This window comes from Antechinus flavipes, chromosome 3 (assembly GCF_016432865.1).
Source record: "Antechinus flavipes isolate AdamAnt ecotype Samford, QLD, Australia chromosome 3, AdamAnt_v2, whole genome shotgun sequence".
Taxonomy (NCBI): domain Eukaryota; kingdom Metazoa; phylum Chordata; class Mammalia; order Dasyuromorphia; family Dasyuridae; genus Antechinus; species Antechinus flavipes.
In genome coordinates, this window is record NC_067400.1 from 284,067,371 (window position 1) to 284,084,882 (window position 17,512).

At 32.4% G+C, this 17,512-nt stretch overlaps 1 protein-coding gene across 1 annotated transcript in view; it reads right to left on the reverse strand.

Moving 5' to 3' along the window:
- Positions 1 to 17,512, reverse strand: part of PHEX (phosphate regulating endopeptidase X-linked) — a 264,136-nt gene that overhangs the window by 53,388 nt on the left and 193,236 nt on the right. The window contains exon 15 of the mRNA XM_051985113.1: positions 6,990 to 7,048. Coding sequence (XP_051841073.1) covers positions 6,990 to 7,048 — 59 coding nt within the window. The remainder of the gene's footprint in view (positions 1 to 6,989; positions 7,049 to 17,512) is intronic.

Here is a 17,512-nt window from a genome sequence, read left to right on the forward strand (position 1 = left end):
CACTGTCTTGTCTGGAAATAAAGAATTGTCTAGAATGAAGAAAGGACATTTTATAAATGGGCCACCATTAGACAAAAGACAAAAAGAGAATTTTTGAGACAGTGAGTTAATTCATTGAAACAATATCTAAAAACACATCACGCTAAGTAGTTCTGTCCTTCTTTTTAATCTGGCCTCTACATAAAGCCTTAAATTTCAGCAGTCTAAAAACTGGGAAGCCACTGTCTAAGTGGCATAATTTTTAGTCCAGCTTTGGCTCCATGTCTTGTTCATTTTTATTTGTCAAGTTATATTTTCTATTTTGATGTTGGGGAAAGTGAAGGTAAAATATTCATTAAAATATTTTGGGGGGGGAAATGAGAATGATTTGAAGATTAGTCATAATTTTCCTAGAATTTACTTTTTTTTAACCTCCTCATGGACTTATGGAGTATTATTACACTTACACAATATAGTGTATATTGTGCTAAAATTTAGATTGTATGCATGGAATTCTGTATGTTCGTGGGTTGTTTTTTTTTTTTTTAACAAATTATGTAAATACCATGCTTAAAAAGAAAATTAAAATAAAATAATTTGAGGAAAGTGAGACAAAAAGCAATCACGTGACATACCTGAATAAGGAAACAATAATTTATTAAGTACTTACTCTATGCCTACCATATTGCAAATATTGCCAATTGGATCCTAACAACAATCCTCACAAAAATGAAATGACTTGTCCACACACAGCTAACAAATGTCTGAAGACACAAACTCAGGTCTTCCTAACTCCAGGTCTAAGATTCTATCCAGCATAACTTCTAGCCACCTCAAGGTAACATACCTAGTAAAGTGTTGCAAAATAGATATTCAACCTCAAATCTTCCAAATCCAAATGTAGCATTCTCTCTACTACTTAAGTTCTCTAATTTCTTCTCAAGTCTCTTACAAGAACAGAACTAGACTTAAGCAACATAAATCAGAAGATGATAATGATACCTGAAATGAAATACATCTAATAATGTTACTAAGTATAGTTACTTATATGTAAACCAATTAAACGGATGGCTACATGCTTATATGATCAGTCTACAATCGATAGAAACATTTACTTTGGGAAGAATTTCCTATTTCTCAGTGAGAAAAAAAAAGGGAGTAAAGTAGTGAGGAGCTGAGGGAAGTCACAAGGAAAAAAACTCCACCATTATTTTCAGACAAGAATATTGGCTAAGAAAGAAGGAAAGGAGAAAGGGGATATAGACACCCAAAGGATTACTCATGCTCTTGCCTGTGAATGTAATTTACAATGAGAGCAAGCACTGGTCATTAGGAAAATAGGAACAGCTTGAATCACTTAATTAAAACACTGCTCAAAACTGTTCATTCCAAAACCATTCTACCCATGAGGCTGCAGAAAGCCAATATACTACTTTGAAACATCTTCTTCTTTTGATTAGCTCAGTTCTTCCAAGGTAAGAGCATGGAGGATTCTTGTAGGATCTGACCCTCTCTAAGCATCAGTGGACATCGAAAGCTGAATTAAAGGCCACTGCCCTCGTTACACATTCCAAACCCCAAAAGAGCAGCAAGCACACACATTTCATAATGGGAACTCTTATAAAAGCAGTGTTGTTGGTAGAAGTAAAAAAAAGTTAATTTGTACTTTTTATTGCAAAAACTAATTTCAACATAATTTTAAATTTTCCTTAAAAATCTAAAATTTAATGAAATAGTACCCCAAAGGTAACCATACACTTCTTCCCTGATGCTAAAATCAATCAATCCATGAACAAATATTTACAATCAATGTAATTTAGTGAAACTAGAGTTACTTCATTCATTTTCTTCATGCTGTGCCTGTTGGCAGAACCTTTTTTCTCCTATTAGAGCTATAATAGTAACAAAAACTCTTATTCATATAGAACTTTTAACTCTGGATACATCATTTCATTACACACAACAACCCTGATAGAGAATATTATGAGCTCCATTTTGCAGGAGAGAAAATGCAGCAGGGTTAGGTGACTTATTCGAAGACACACAGTTACTAAATATGTGAAACAGTATTGAAACTTAAGTCTTCCTGATTCTAAGCATAGTGTTCCACTGTACTATTTCATAACTAAATATTCTTCCAGGAAGTTTTTGTCTTTGGATGCCAAGAATCTTGGGTTTCAAATAAATAATAAGAAAAAAGAATTTCACATAATTTGAATTTTTTGTAAGCTTCTAACCAATACTCTTTTTGTTCTATTGAGTATGTATGTTAGGGCCATATCAGATTTGTCATACCTTTGTAAAATTGGACTAAGATTTATTCTTGGCTAAGCAAGGGATTGAGGCAATAGCAGAGAGGAAAAAAAGATCATTTCAATTAACTGAAATTGTAAGGTTTTTGCATGAACAAAATCGGTGCAACTGAATAAAGAAACTGTCAATTCTGCGTGAAATTTCTGTATCAAATATATCTGATAAAAATCTAATGTTTATAATATGTGGGATATTAACACAGTGGTTAAAAAAAAAAAAAGCCATTTTCCAGTGGATCTGAACAAACAGCTCTCAAAAAAAGTGTATACTACTAACAATCAAATGAAATACTGCTCCAATTTACTAATATATCTGAACAAACAGCTCTCAAAAAAAGTGTATACTACTAACAATCAAATGAAATACTGCTCCAATTTACTAATATAAGAGATTCAATCTTACAATTTGGCAGAAGACAAAAAATGTTGATGCATCTTGGGAAAGATAAATACATTAATACACTTTGGGTGGAATTGTGAATTGGGTCCAACTATTCTGTAAAACAATTTGAAATTATTCTTAAAACAAAAATGTTGCTAAAACATCAACAGTCTTAGACCAGTGATTTCACTGCTTGACATATACCCCAAGGAAGTCAAATGCAGAAAGGAAGATGCTAATATATACTGAAATTTTCATCCTTCAGCATTTCATTTGTGTTAACAAGGAATAAAACTACCCATCAATTAGGTTTTTTTAAGTGTATGAATATTACTGGGCCACAAGTTATAATGAATATGAAGAATACAGAGAAGTATTAGAAAATAAAATGAATTGATGACAAGAGAACCAGAAAAATATTATATACCCACTATCCACTAACAGCATAAAAGAAAGGATTACAACAACAAAAAAAAAAAAAAAAAAAAAAAAAACTCAGTGCTTTGTGAAGATAATTACCAAAAAGCTTTAGAAAAGAGAAGAGTGAAAAAAACTTTTTTTGTTGTTGTTCTCTCAACTTTTACAGAGATGGAGGTTATGAGTATGCAGTTTTACATATGTTTACATATATTATCAGATTTGGTTGATGTGTTAATTTTGCTGAATTACTCTTTTCTTTTCATCTTTTTATTCTTTGTTGCAAGAAATGACTCATTGGGTAGTTTGTTGGAGGAAGAGGTATATTTGGAAATGTAGGTAACATAAAAATAAAAGCCATCAAGAAAAATTTAAATCATAGAAGTAATCACTCTCCATAGCCACTTCACAACCTGTTGTGAAGCTCCAATGAAATAATGTTTAGAACTTCTCTGTCACCAGAAATAAAAACTATTATTTTGTCAAAGATAAATAAATGAACTCATTCTTTAAGAATAGATTTAGTTGTACTAAAATGATCACAATATTAAGAAACAAAAATACTTATTTCTAAGCTATGATAACTCTCAAAGATCTTTCCAATACATTAGCATCCTCTCAGTCAAATTTGAAAGATTAGGAAAAAATTTATAGTGTTTTCAAAATAATTTTAATGTGTGATGATTTTATATTTATGAATTATTTCCCCTTCCACTGTTCATCAAAATAACTAAATTATTGCTTCTGCCCTTGGCCATTATTATATTTAAATTTGCAATTATATAGGAGCTTTTTTACTCTAATGAAAAGTAGTGATAAAAATATGAGATTCTGAGAGGTTTTCAGACATGTAGGACAAAGCAGGAACAGTTACCCCAATACCCATGATGAGTGGCAGCTGTCTATTCTATCCTAGGATAAATGTCCTATAATCAAAAGCCATCTTGTCCCTACTTAGGAAAGATGAGTAATCAGATCTTTAGTCACTTTTAGGATGTAAAATCAGAATACTTATACATGTTAACAAAGTAGCCAAGAACTGAATAGTATTGACACTAAGATCTGCCTCTCCAAATACCTACTATCTCCTATAGTACAAATTTAATTTAAAAATCATCATGCTCAACATGTACTCAACTTCAATAACAAGGAAAAAATCTTCCTGATTATTAGTGTTGTTATTCATTCATTTACTTTTCTGTATGGATATTTATTTTTTTCCAGAGAAAGAAGCTTATGATTTTGATAAGTTCTCCCTATCTATGTAACAGATCAGCCATTGTTTGTGATTTATAAGTCTTCGAGTGTTGCCTAGGATACTGGGAAACTAAATGACTTGCATATGATAATATATCCAAAATCAATTAATCAATTCATCCATCAAAAAGTATTTTTTGAAGTTCTACTATGTGGCAGGTACTACACTAGCAAATAGGTGCTGATTTCAAAGAGCCTAAATATATATATGTATATTGTGTGTGTAAAAAAATACATATATGTGTATACATATTTATATGTATATACACAAATATGTCTACACAAAGTATTTATTATATATATATATATATATACACATATGCATGTATTATATGTAATAATAGGTACACATTTGTGTGGAGATATGCATACACATACAAAAAAAACAAGGTATCTATATTACTTATATAAAATAATAGATATACATTTGTGTATACAAAAAATATATACAAAATTGACAAGGTAATTCAGCAAGGAGGAATTAGCAGATGGGAGAATCAAGAAGAACCTTATATAAGGAGAATATGAACTTAACTTTGAAGGAAACTGGGGGTTCTAAGAAAATGAGGAAAGAGAGGTTTATGTTCTAGACAAAGGGAGAGGTTTGTGAAGAAGTACAGACAAGAAGATGGAGTATTGTGAGTATCAGTAAGAAAGGCAATTTGGTTAGTGTAAGAGGGCAGTGAAGGGAGGGATATGTAATAAAGCTGGGTGTGTAGGTGGAATTTAGGTCATGAAGGGCTTTAAATGCCAAACGAAAGTTTGTATTTTATTCTAGTGCAAACATTTTTAATATTTTTGGAGTCATGGACTCTGCCGTTCTGGAGATACTTATGAATCACTTCTCAGAACACTATTTTTAAACAATTGAAGGAAATTCTAAATTTTAGATAGAAATGAGTGAAAATAAAATTTAATTTTTTCCATCCAAGTTCATAAACTACCCCCTGAAATCTATCCAGGATCCAGTTAATAATCTCTCTCCTAAAAGTAAAAGGACATGAACCTCATCTCTTACTGAATCTAAGGCTAATTCTCTATCCAGTATTCTGTTAACATAATTGCATTACAAAATATAAAAATTAAATATATACTTTTTAATTCTAGTAGCAGAATTTCTCCTCCTCATTCCCCTTTTGGCTCCTAAATACTTAAGCAGGCCTGGGTATCTTGTTTATATTTTTTTCTTATCAACTCTAGTAGGGATATGCATTCCAAAGACAAAAATTTATTTTTAACTTTTTGCATAGAGCCTCATAATTTACAAAGTGCTCCCACCTCTCAATTAATCATTTGCTCAAATGATTTTGTAAAATAAAGTCTAGTTATCATTATTATTTTTATTATTACCTCCATTCCCCATTATCTCATCCTCACAACAATCCCATAAAATGGCTGTGTTATCATCATTTCCATTTGCCAAATATGTTAAGAAACTTGGGTTTCAAATGACAGAGACAATTAGAGTCCAATCCTAGGTCTTTTGATTCTAGATAGAGCATATTCATCCTACTATATCAGATGTTTTTATTTTTTTTTGATGTGTCTTGTGCCCCTTTGAAAGTCTGATGAAGTTCATGAATATTTTGTTAAAATAAAGTTTTTACATAAATAAAATAAAATAAATGAAATTACAAAAAAATACATTAAACTAGGTTATCAAGTCCTTTAAAAATCAAGTTCATAGGAGCAGCCCAGAGATCCAGTGGATGAACATTAGCCCGAAAATCAGAAGAACTTGAATTCAAATCTGACCTCGGATATTTGAAACTTATTAGCCATATAACCCTGGGTAAGTCACAACCTCTATTGCTCCATCAAAAAAAAAAAAAATCAAATTCACAAACCCCAGGTTAGGAATTTCACAATACTATGGAGCCTTGTATAACACTTCTGTGTTAACATGAGAAGAAAGTATTAACTTTCTCTATTTCATGATTAAATTTTTTTTTGGTTATAAATTTTGAGATTTTAATAATTTTAAATAACAGCTTATTTTAAATGTAAATGAAGTGAATAAATAGTTAAATCAAAGTGAACAGGAGAACAATTTACATGGCAATTACGATATCATATAGCTAATCAACTCTGAAAAACTCAGTAACTCTGATCGATAAAATGATCTACTACAATTCAAAAGGACTGATAAAAAAAACACTGTTCATCTCCACATAAAGAACTGATGGTTATAGAGATTAAAATATTTTTTCCTTTCTTTTCTTTTCTTTTCTTTTCTTTTCTTTTCTTTAGAACTTGATCAATACAGAGCTATGTTTTACATGATTTCATATATATAATAAGTATTGCATTTTTTGTTTTCTCAGTGGGTAAGAAAGGGAATAGAGGGAGGGAGAGAATTTAAAACTAAAAATAAAAGACACTTAAAATTAAGTTAAAATTATGTTCGTTTCCATGATTTCATTTGATATTTTAGTGCATGTATTAGATTCAAGAGGTCATCAAACTCAGGAAAATGCTTTCAGCACACTGAGAGAGATGAAGGAATGAAACATGTATACGGCCACAAGACCCAACAACCTCCTCACCATATCTGTTCCTTTTTTTGAAAAACATGCTGCAAAAATGTGTGATGAGAAATACATTTCAGTGGTGTAATAAAGAACCAAGAAGTAAATACTTACTAATCTGGTTGGTAGATGCACTATAAAAGGCATTGACTGTTGTTGGATTGGTGAACCACCTGGAAAGAGAGAAAGAAACACAACTGCCAATTATCATGTGATTAGCAAATACCCAAAAGAACACAACATACATTTGGGATATTGTTCAATAAAAACAGAAAGTTAATGGTCATATGGTACATCAGAGTAGTCATATCAGTTCAATGTTGTTGAATCGTGCTAATTATGAACAATTAGCATTCCTAGTTATATGTAATTGAGCTATATTCTATAAATTTCAAAAGAAATAAAATAGGTTTATTGAATTTTAATAATTTTAAAATAAAGTTGGGTTTCTGCTTTTGAAAGAGACTAAGTCAATAGCTCTAGCACTGAAGTATTCTCTTTACAGATAAGAACAAGGCAATACTGTGGGACCTTTTTGAATTTGCCAAAGTAAGCAAGACTCTGCCTAACAGGATTGGGTCAGGCTTAATTCTCCAAAAGTTCTTTGCTTCTAATCTGTTGGTTAGAAGTCCTTGAGGAAAGATAAGAACATTCAGAAAGTTTAGGGAGAGATATAGCAATAAAACTTCTCTATCTACTCAGTCCAGACATGGTTATATATCCTCCATCTGAAAGAAACCCCAACTTGATCTTTCCTTTTTTGCTAACTACAATTCTATAGTCCTTTATAATTAAACTAGAAAAGGTACTTCTACTTTCTCCCCCTCTTACTCTCTTCTTAACCTTTTATAATCTAGCTTCTGACCTTATCATTCCACCAAAATTACTCTCTCCAAAGTTAATGGTGATCTCTTAGTTGCCAAATACAATGGTCTTTATTCCATTATTCTCCTTGACCTCTCTGAAGCCTTTCACAAAGTTGATAACTCTCCCAGATAGTTCAGAGTTAGTTTAAATAGCAATTGTTTCTGTTTTGGCCAGAAACCCTGAGAGTCTTCCCCTCCCAAATTGATTTCCTTTTTTTTTTTTTTTTTTTTTTTTTTTTTACTAGTTAAAAGAGGTTATTCTTTGCCTCATTCTTACCTAACTTTAATAACCGAATGGGCATTGCTTCAAACTGAGACCTGAAAAATACTTTAGCTTAAAAAGGCCAAGGTGTCCCACTGAATCCAGGGTTTTCTTCAGTCATCCTGATCTATATCTTGCCACTGGACCCTGAGGGCTCTGGAGGAAACTTTACACAGCACAGCCCTCCTTCACTTAAATCAAATTCACTGGCAAGTCACAAAATTACCTTATAAATGTCATGGTCTTGTTGGAGAACAAAACACAAATAACAGCTCTCTGCTTCTTGATAGATTTTTCGCTCTAAGTTTTGGGATATCACTACTCCTCCTTCTCCTCCTATCAGACAGCTCCTTCTCTGTCTTCTTTATTGGATCCTCTTCCATCCATAGCTGTCCCTCAGGATTAGGTGCTGATCCATCTTTTCTTCTTTCTATATACCGCTTTACTTGGTGATCTCATCCCATAGATTTAATTACAATTTCTATGCTAATGATTCTCAAATTTACCTTTCCTGTTTCACCCTCTATGCTGACTTCCATTCTTAAATTTCCAACTGCTTTTTGGATTCAGTCTTAAACTGAATGTCCAGTAGACAATTTAAAATCAAATTGTCCAAAATTACTCCTCTCATTTCCAATATGTTACCAAGGTCTATTTCGTCTTTCTAACATCTTTCTAATATTCCTTCCCTTTTCTCCTCAGACACCATTACCATTTTGTGCAGGCCTTCATCACCTTACATTGGATTATTGCAATAACTTGGTAATAATCTGCTTACCTCAACTCTCCTCCCATTCCAATCCATATTCCATTCAGCCACTAAAGTGATCATGTCAGTCCCTACCCAGTAAACTCCAATAGCTTTCTATAATCTCCAGGATCAAATTCAAAATACTCTGGCATCTAAACTCTTCATACCATAGTGCCTTCCCTGCATTTCCAGACTTCTTATACCTTATTCCCTATCATATATTCTTTGATCCAATGTTCTATGACTGTTCCATGAATAAAACACTCCATCTCTTATCTCTGGGCATTTTCCCTGATTTTCCAACTAAAATCCCACTTTCTACAGGAAGCCTTAACTTCCTCTTAATTCTAGTTGCAGTTCCCTCTTTATTTTTTATTTACCCTGAATATAGTTTGCATATTTGTTTGCATGTTGCTTTCTCCAGTAGATTTTAAACTCATTGAGGGCAAGAATTAACTTTTGCCTCTTTTTACATCCCAGGGCTTAGCACAGGGTCTGGCACATAGTAAGTGCTTAATAAATATTGATTGATTAATTACTAAACTGTTTTACACAGACCACTGAATAATTAAATAATTAAAACTTTCTGCTACTATTATTTAAGATTTCTCACCAGCCTCATAAAAAAAAAAAAATGTCAAACCATTATTGGTTATATTGCTCAAAAACAAGTCTGGTTTCTAATTCTTTCAGTGCAAGCCACTCTAAATCTTCCACAGGACCATGGAGTCATTAGACCATTTATGTCTGTCACAGCCTGAAATAAGAAGATACTTTGGCTAAAGGTCAATTCAGCAAATTAGACCACTGATTGTGACCCTAAGACTACTTTGCCCAGCTCCTAAGCCTTCTGTCAGAATGACATTCTCTTCTTCTCCAGTCAATTACAGATTACAAGTCTTTCTCAGTTGTCACCTGAAATGACACCAGCTTCTTAATCAGTGACTAGTAAATGTTTCTACTAAATTGGGATTAGACTTGAATTAAATTCATTTGCTTTTAACCTGAGTTCTCTGGATGGCTTATTTTCCTGAGAAAACTAATTGAAATCGCTCAGTGATTTGGTTCTTAGTTGTACAATAGAAAAAGGAAGGAGAACCCAGTATTTAAATTCAATCTCTAATGCTTAATATCTCTGATTTTCAGCAATTTCACTTGAGTTACCTTGGCCTCAGCTTCCTTAGTTATAAAATGAGATCCTTGGATTAGATAGCTTCTGGGATTCCTTCCAGTTCTGTATCTATGATCTTTTGAACTCTGTCTACAATTTAGTCCAATACTGGAGGATCCAGTAGGATTTTTAAAAACATTGCATGTAAGGTAAAACACAAGGAAGAAGGAAAATCCAGAATGTTAGAGGAAATCTCAATTCAGGCTGTCACTCTGTGAGTTCAGGTTCAATGTTAGGTTGAAATAGAAAAGTTGACAAAGGAAGGTTTATTTAATCCTAATATAGAAAAAATGTTCAACAGGAATATAGCATATTTGCTCAATAGACATGATTCTCCTTGTCTCCATATTTCCATTTGGAAGTGCAACTGGTCATAAGGGCACAGAGTGCTCACCTCCATAATTTTGGAACATTCAAAGATCTGAATGGCGAAATGACTGAATGAGCAGATTTTTTTATGCCCTGAGACATAAAGCAAGCCATGTTAATATGACCAAAGACAATCAGGAAGCAAGCTGGTCAAGAGAAGCTGAAGTTACCTAACTTTGTTGAATTTATGGGGAAACTAGCTTAATCCAGTAGGAGGAGAAATGTCTTTAAATAATGGCCCTATCACACAAATACCAGGCAATTTGGCTTCCCTAACTTTACATTTGTAAAAAGCTTACATAATTCTACCTTCTCTGTCATTATCACCATCCCAATGTTTTCTGGATATATAACTAAAATAAGAGAGGATATCCAAATATATTCTAAACTGCTGGAATGTATGAATAAAAAGTAATCGAAAAACCCAAACCCCTCCTGGATCCAGAAATATAATTTCTCTTCAGGTGGTGGGCCTCTTTATTTATTGATCTTTGAGCGTGAATGTTTTTATCTTACTCAGGTTGGGTTAGTTAAAAGAAGCCAAGACTATGCATGAGAATTCCATCGCTGACCAGCACAGAAAAATTGGCCAGTGTTGTTTGTAGCCTAGGCCAATTCACCCCTTAAATAAACAATTTAGTATCCACCACCACCATCACCACCACTCCTGAAATCTCATCATATTAATGCTGAACTTTGTGTGTGGATCTACATAGCCCACTGTAGCTCATAACTCTTTAGTTCGAGAGATCTACCAGCTTCAATCTCTCTGATAATTAAAATTATAAGAGTATACTATTATGCCCAGTCAAAGGTTTATTTAAAGAGCACTTGAAAACCTGTGACCAGTGGCTTATCCTTATTCTCTTATTTTTAGCAAACTTTCTAATTCTATTATTCTAACTATCCCCATAGTATCTAGTATTACAGATACACATGATTATATTCCATTTATTATCTTTTTATAGAGTTTGTTATATACATGGAAATATGTCTCATCTCCCTACCAAAAAAAAGCTGTTACTTTTTTTAAATCAAAATATTATTTTCTATAATACATAGTACAGAGCTGGAATAACATAAGGAAATAAAATGAATACTCAAATAAATTACATATATTTCTTTTCTAAGATGTTTAGAAGACAAAGGGAAAACATAGAGATAAAGATATTATAAGGATGGATGAGAACATAATCTTAATAAAGAAACTCAACAAAAAAATTAAACTAGTTTTACTATAAGATGGTAAAGAATAGCTTAAAATTCAATATTGTTATTTTTTCCTATATTTTATATGGATATTTGGACTAGTTGGATTATATATGAATGAAATAGATAATTTCTAAGTTTTATGATTCAATTAACTCATATCATAAACTGAAATTTCTTATACTGCTGAAATCACAAGTATGGACCCCCAAAAATTGTGGAGAGGAAAGATTATTGAATTTGCAGTGGGGAAAATATTTGAGTCCCCACTCTAATATTGTATAATTAGGTCAAGTCATTTAAGCTTCTAAGACTCAATTTCCTCATTTTCAAATGAGTGACAATGATATACTATTTACCTCATAAGACTGTAGAAAATAAGATTTTATAAGTCTTAAAGCAATATATAAATGAACTATTATTATCTACTTATTTCATAAGGCTGTCATAAAAAAAGCTCTTAGTAATCTAGATATATACAAATGAAAGTTATGATCAGGGGTAAGCTAATAAATGTTTAATAACTAGCTTTGTGAAGTTTTATGCTTAGCCTGCACTATTAAAAATTTCCCATCACTTTTTTAAGTATAGATCATCAACTTAATAATAAATCTAGACCTGATTTGTATCATTTGCCAGCTTCTGGGGTGTAAATGTTCCCAATTAATATTTAACAAGTGGCTCCATGACAGCTCTTATAGTTTGGATCCAGCACACCTCTGGCTATTATGATTATTATTACCTTCATGAAAGAGTTGCTGATGTCAGTATGATAGAATGGGAAAAGGATTGAATTTAAAATCAGAGGACTTGAATTTATATATTTACTATTTTTGTGATACTATTGAGTAAGGCACTTTTTATCATTGAATCTCATTTACAAAATGAGACATTTAGATAAGATAACTTTTGTGGTCCTTTTTAGTTCTAAATCCATCTTATAAAATAAAGAGAAGAATGGCACTTGTGTATTCATTATAATAGGTAACTCAGAAGAAGAAACTCCAACTACCAACACAGAGCACCTTTTCTGCAATTTATAATCTTAGCTACCTCAAGCAATACATATGACTTGCCTGAGGTCACACAGCCTGTATGTGAACCCAAGTCTCCTGTCTCCAAGACCAGCTCTCCAATCCATTCCATGTTGCCTCATATATGAAATTAGATAATTAATGTAAAGTACTTTATGTAGCTTCTTAGCAAAGAGGATGATGGGAAGAGTAGTTATTTCCAGCTGGAAGGAAGATTCCAGAACCATTAGAGACAAAAACTGCCTTATTCAGGAAGAGGATGAAACCCAGGGGAATTTTGGAAGTCCTTACTGATTGGGAATGAGTGGAGAGGGGATATACACAAGCCAACTGCAAGTGAAAAGTGATACTACCCCAAATTGAATATAATCACAAGAAGTTAAAGTTTTATCTTGGAGATGTAATCTGTCTGGATAGAGTGTTAACAGTTTCTCTTGACTATCTCAGTTACTGGGACCTGGTAAATATATCTCTTCTCCATTTCCTTCCCCTCTCCTACTTCAATCATTGGCTGGTAAAGGGGTATCACCTTTGGAAGTTTTCTAATTTCTTTTAAGTTTTGTTTATATTCTGTGTGTATTTATATAATGTATTTTGTCTCAAGATAAAGATAAACTGATTTTTATTTCAGTTGAATAATTATTTACTATATAGGAACAATGGAGAAGGGTATAGGGGGGAAGGGGGCAAGGGGATAGGGAAGAAAGCATAGGTTCTCAGCTAAGAACCAATAACTGAAATTTAACCTTGAGCCTATATTGAAGTGCCCCCTCCCAACATCCCTGAAGATACAAATGAAGGGATTCATTTTAAAACTGGAAGGTTTTACATAAATGCAAACTACTTTTATTATTGTTCCTAAAAAATTTCCTGACCAATATGCCAGTAACAAATACATTTTAAACACTATTTTTCATATACTATGAGAGAGAATATAATACAAAGTAAGTGAAAACTTAAGAAAATGAAAAGATTCTTTAAAGTGGGGATTTGATCTATTTATAATATAAGCATATTTTAAATGGTAAAGGAATCGAGTCCAAGAGTGTTTTGTTAGAGTAGAAATGAAAATGAGTTAATGGGGAAACTGCTTTAAAGTAATTGCTGAAAAAAAAAGGAAATGATGTGATGAGGAAGAGAAATTACATTCTGACATGCTGAGCAACAGAGTAAATCCTTTATTTTTAAGCCTGCTGGTAATGTGACAATTTGGAGGATGGGACCCTAAATATATATCATTCAGGGATAACCTGCCAATTAATTTCCTTCTTGCTGACATTCCCATCATGCGAGGGACCTCTTCAATGCACATTAGTGCAGCTAAAATGAATTCCAAGAGAATGAAAGATAAAGAGTGTTTATCTCCCATGGCCACAAAGAAGCAAAATGTTATTTCAGTGCTTTACAAGCATTTATGTTGGGTTAAAGGAAATATAGAATCATGACCTACTGTTCAAAGTAAACTGCTATAGAGGAGATACTTCAGAATCATCCCCACTCAATTAACTCATGCATTTTCAAAGCCCTGAGATGGCTATTAAAGTCAATGGGCATCATAAAGCTAAAACCCCATGTAATGCCTCTAAAAGGTACCAGTTGGCAATATCCAGAAAAGAAACTTTACAGTACTATCTGGTTATTGTGCAGAGAAAGCTCCCAACATTCTAATGCTGATTTCACTGGATATGCCTATATGTGACAACAGAAATAACCACTGTGGATATCTAACATTCAAAACCTTCCAGAAGAAATTCCTCATGTTTATAAAACATGGGGAAGTCTGTGTTTATCCCATTTGCAGATGAGAAATTTGCACACTGCAAGGGGGAGTCAAGCTAATGTCAATTGCCTTTTTTTCTTAGCTTTATAGTTTTTGAAGAAAGGCAATCATTAAAATATCATTAAAAATAATCATGATTTTCCAATAATTCCATTGTTGGAAAGATGTTCTGAAATGTTATTAAGAATGACCAAAAAAGTTATTTCTTCAAAGAATCTTAAAAATCATTGCACATAGTTGCAAAAGAAAAGAATTTAAAACTATAATTAATCTAAATGTATAAAATAAAGAAAATGGCTAAATAATTTGTAATACATTAATATGATGGAAGGAAAAGATAGCATGGAATAATAAGAGAATCTACCTTTCAGTCAGAAAGAACCTGGGTTGAAGTCCTAATTCTGACACATACAAACTGGTGTCCCCAGAACATCACAACTTTTCAGTTCCCTTTGTAACTATATAAGTCTATCCTAAATTGTAGAATAATTGCAGGTGTCCATTAAAGGAAAGTTCTTCTTTCTTATTTCTCTATTCTGATGAAATTACAAGTCTGGTCTAAAATATAATTGAATGCTATGAGATCTGTTAGTGCCAGAAATACATTGAAACCTTAAAAAAAAAAAAAAAAACCCTTATAAAATAATACAAAATTGGGGGGGGGGGGGGAGGGGGAAGAAAGTAAAGCAGAATCAGAAAATAAAGTATACACTATGACCATATAAAAGAAAAAATCAATGAGACTGAAGGAGCAAAGAATCCTAAGTAGGACTTAAGAAAAAAAAAAAAAAAGACTGAAAATTATTAAAGTAGCTGAACATGTGAACTTCCATATAGTAAGTAGTATATACTATAGTTTAATTAGCTATTCAATATTAAGTTTTAAGTAAAATAACAATAGCTTACTTTATGATTATAAACTGTTTTCCCCGAAAAATTGCAGGTAATTATTTCAAGTAGCATATTATCACTGTTTGGAAGAGAAGGAAACATATTCAGAGATATAAATATGCCATAATTTAAAGATTTAAAACTGATATTTTATGTGTTATCAAATTATGTCAAAAATGACATATTTAGAAATATTTGTAGTCTTCACATGCACACACTAATAAACTGATTACTTTTTACTGAAAATTTAAAACATTATAGGATGTAGCCAATTGTTTAGAAGTAGCAAGATAGAAGGAAGTCTTGATTTCTAGCTAAGTGAGAATTAGTTATCTCTCCGACCTAGTTAAAAAAAAAAAAAAGCTTACCATTCTCTCTCTAATCTCATTATGATGACTACAGAATTCTCCATTTGATCTGGACCTTCTTTTTCTCTATCTCTTTTATACAAACTCATTGATAAAAATTAAGCAACCTCCTGCAGTATGCTTAGTTTACCTCTGTTTATTTTTCACTTAAAAATGCATGACTGATATATCTGATTCCCTAACCTTTGGGATCGGACACTGGTTCATGTAAACATACAAGGTTTTATTGCAGGGATGGAAAGACCCTGGACATCCAGCCAAACTCCACATTTAACATACACAGGCACTAAAACCCAAGGGTATTCTCTCTATAAACAGAATGATCCTACAGGCTTCACCTATGTCAGTTCTAGACAGATGTCTCAGAAATGAATGGCATGCTAGGACTGCCTGCTCAGGGTCAGTGATTTACTGTCTAAACCAGTAAATAGGCTTATTTTGAGCAGAGTATCTGGGAGAAGACAGAGCAAAGTAGTGTTCCCCGCTAAGCCAGAAGGAAAGAATCAGATATTTATAAAAAGACAAACTAAAATTCCAAGCTTTGAATAAAGAGACATTTTTAAAATTTCACCTGCAGAATAGAATTGTCTTTGTACTATCAAATGCTAAGTAACCACAAATATAACTGCTAATAACCAATATACCCTCATCCATTATTATTAAGAGAAATCGTAGTCTACCACTTGGAGGTATGATTAACCATATAAGAAACTGATTACATTTCCTTTACAAATAACATTTGTGAAGGCATTGAAATTAAATATTGTTTAAAAAAACTTTTTTATCTAACATATTAGAGAAAGGAAATGCCTTAATGAATCAAAAAGATTTCTCTAAAATATTATGGTAGGATACTACAAACTACCAAAAACTACCACACTTATTTAAATTTAATCAGGCAAATAAATATTCCTAATAGAAATGTAAATCTCAAGTTGCCTCTGGATCAATTTAGTGGAGTCAAGATGGAAGAATAAAAGGGCTCAATACAGGACAGAGATAATACAATGAAGAGACCAAGGATGAACAATGAGGAAAAGAGGCCAGTTTAGCAAAGGATAGGTTTGTTAATCCATTTATCTGCTAAATTTGAGAATTTGTGAAACTACCTTTTTGCTTGAAATCTATAGAAACTACAGTTTTAAACTACAAGGAAAAAAACTATTCATCTTCCAAATTTATTCTGTTCCTCATGTGATTCAGGCAAAATAATTCCATAGATCTTTGTTAATATTGTGAGGTGTCAGGAAAAGAAGCCAAAACCAACGGGTAGAATCAGGCGAACATCTAGATTTAATTAAGCAAGAGATTAAAGGGCCCTAAATGGACATTTTGAAAGCCAGAGAATCAGAATAGAAGATCTGAAGTCCAAAGGTATTAATTAAACAAACAACATTTATTAAGTATCTACTATGTGCTAAGTACTATTTTCTAAGTGATGAGGATACTAAAAGAAGAAAAAGGACCTCACAATCTATGGGAGAAATCAGTAGGAAGAAACATGAGGACTAAAACTTAGGAAATCAATCAGTGTTGAGACAGAACAACAGTTTCAAAGTCGTATCAAACATGGATCTAGATTGTCAAAAGATAATCTTAGCACTAATGATCAAATATGAGATCAGTCTAGTCCTGAAGCAAAGATCTGATCTGCATGCCCCCTGTATCACCAAATCATTGTATTTTTGACTCATAAAGGACTTCAGGAAATATCTAGTCCAGCTCTATACAAAGTAATACAGGCTTCCTAACACTCTCCAAAGTAATGGAGGTGAAGGAAGGTCAGATACTACAAAAATGAGGAAAGCATTACAATTGGAAGCAACTCTAACAACATCTTGAATCATTTCCTCGAAATTCATAAATCCTTTCAAATTGTTCTATTATTTTCTAGCATCACCTCTAACCTCTTAAACTTATTTCTTCAGTTTTTTAT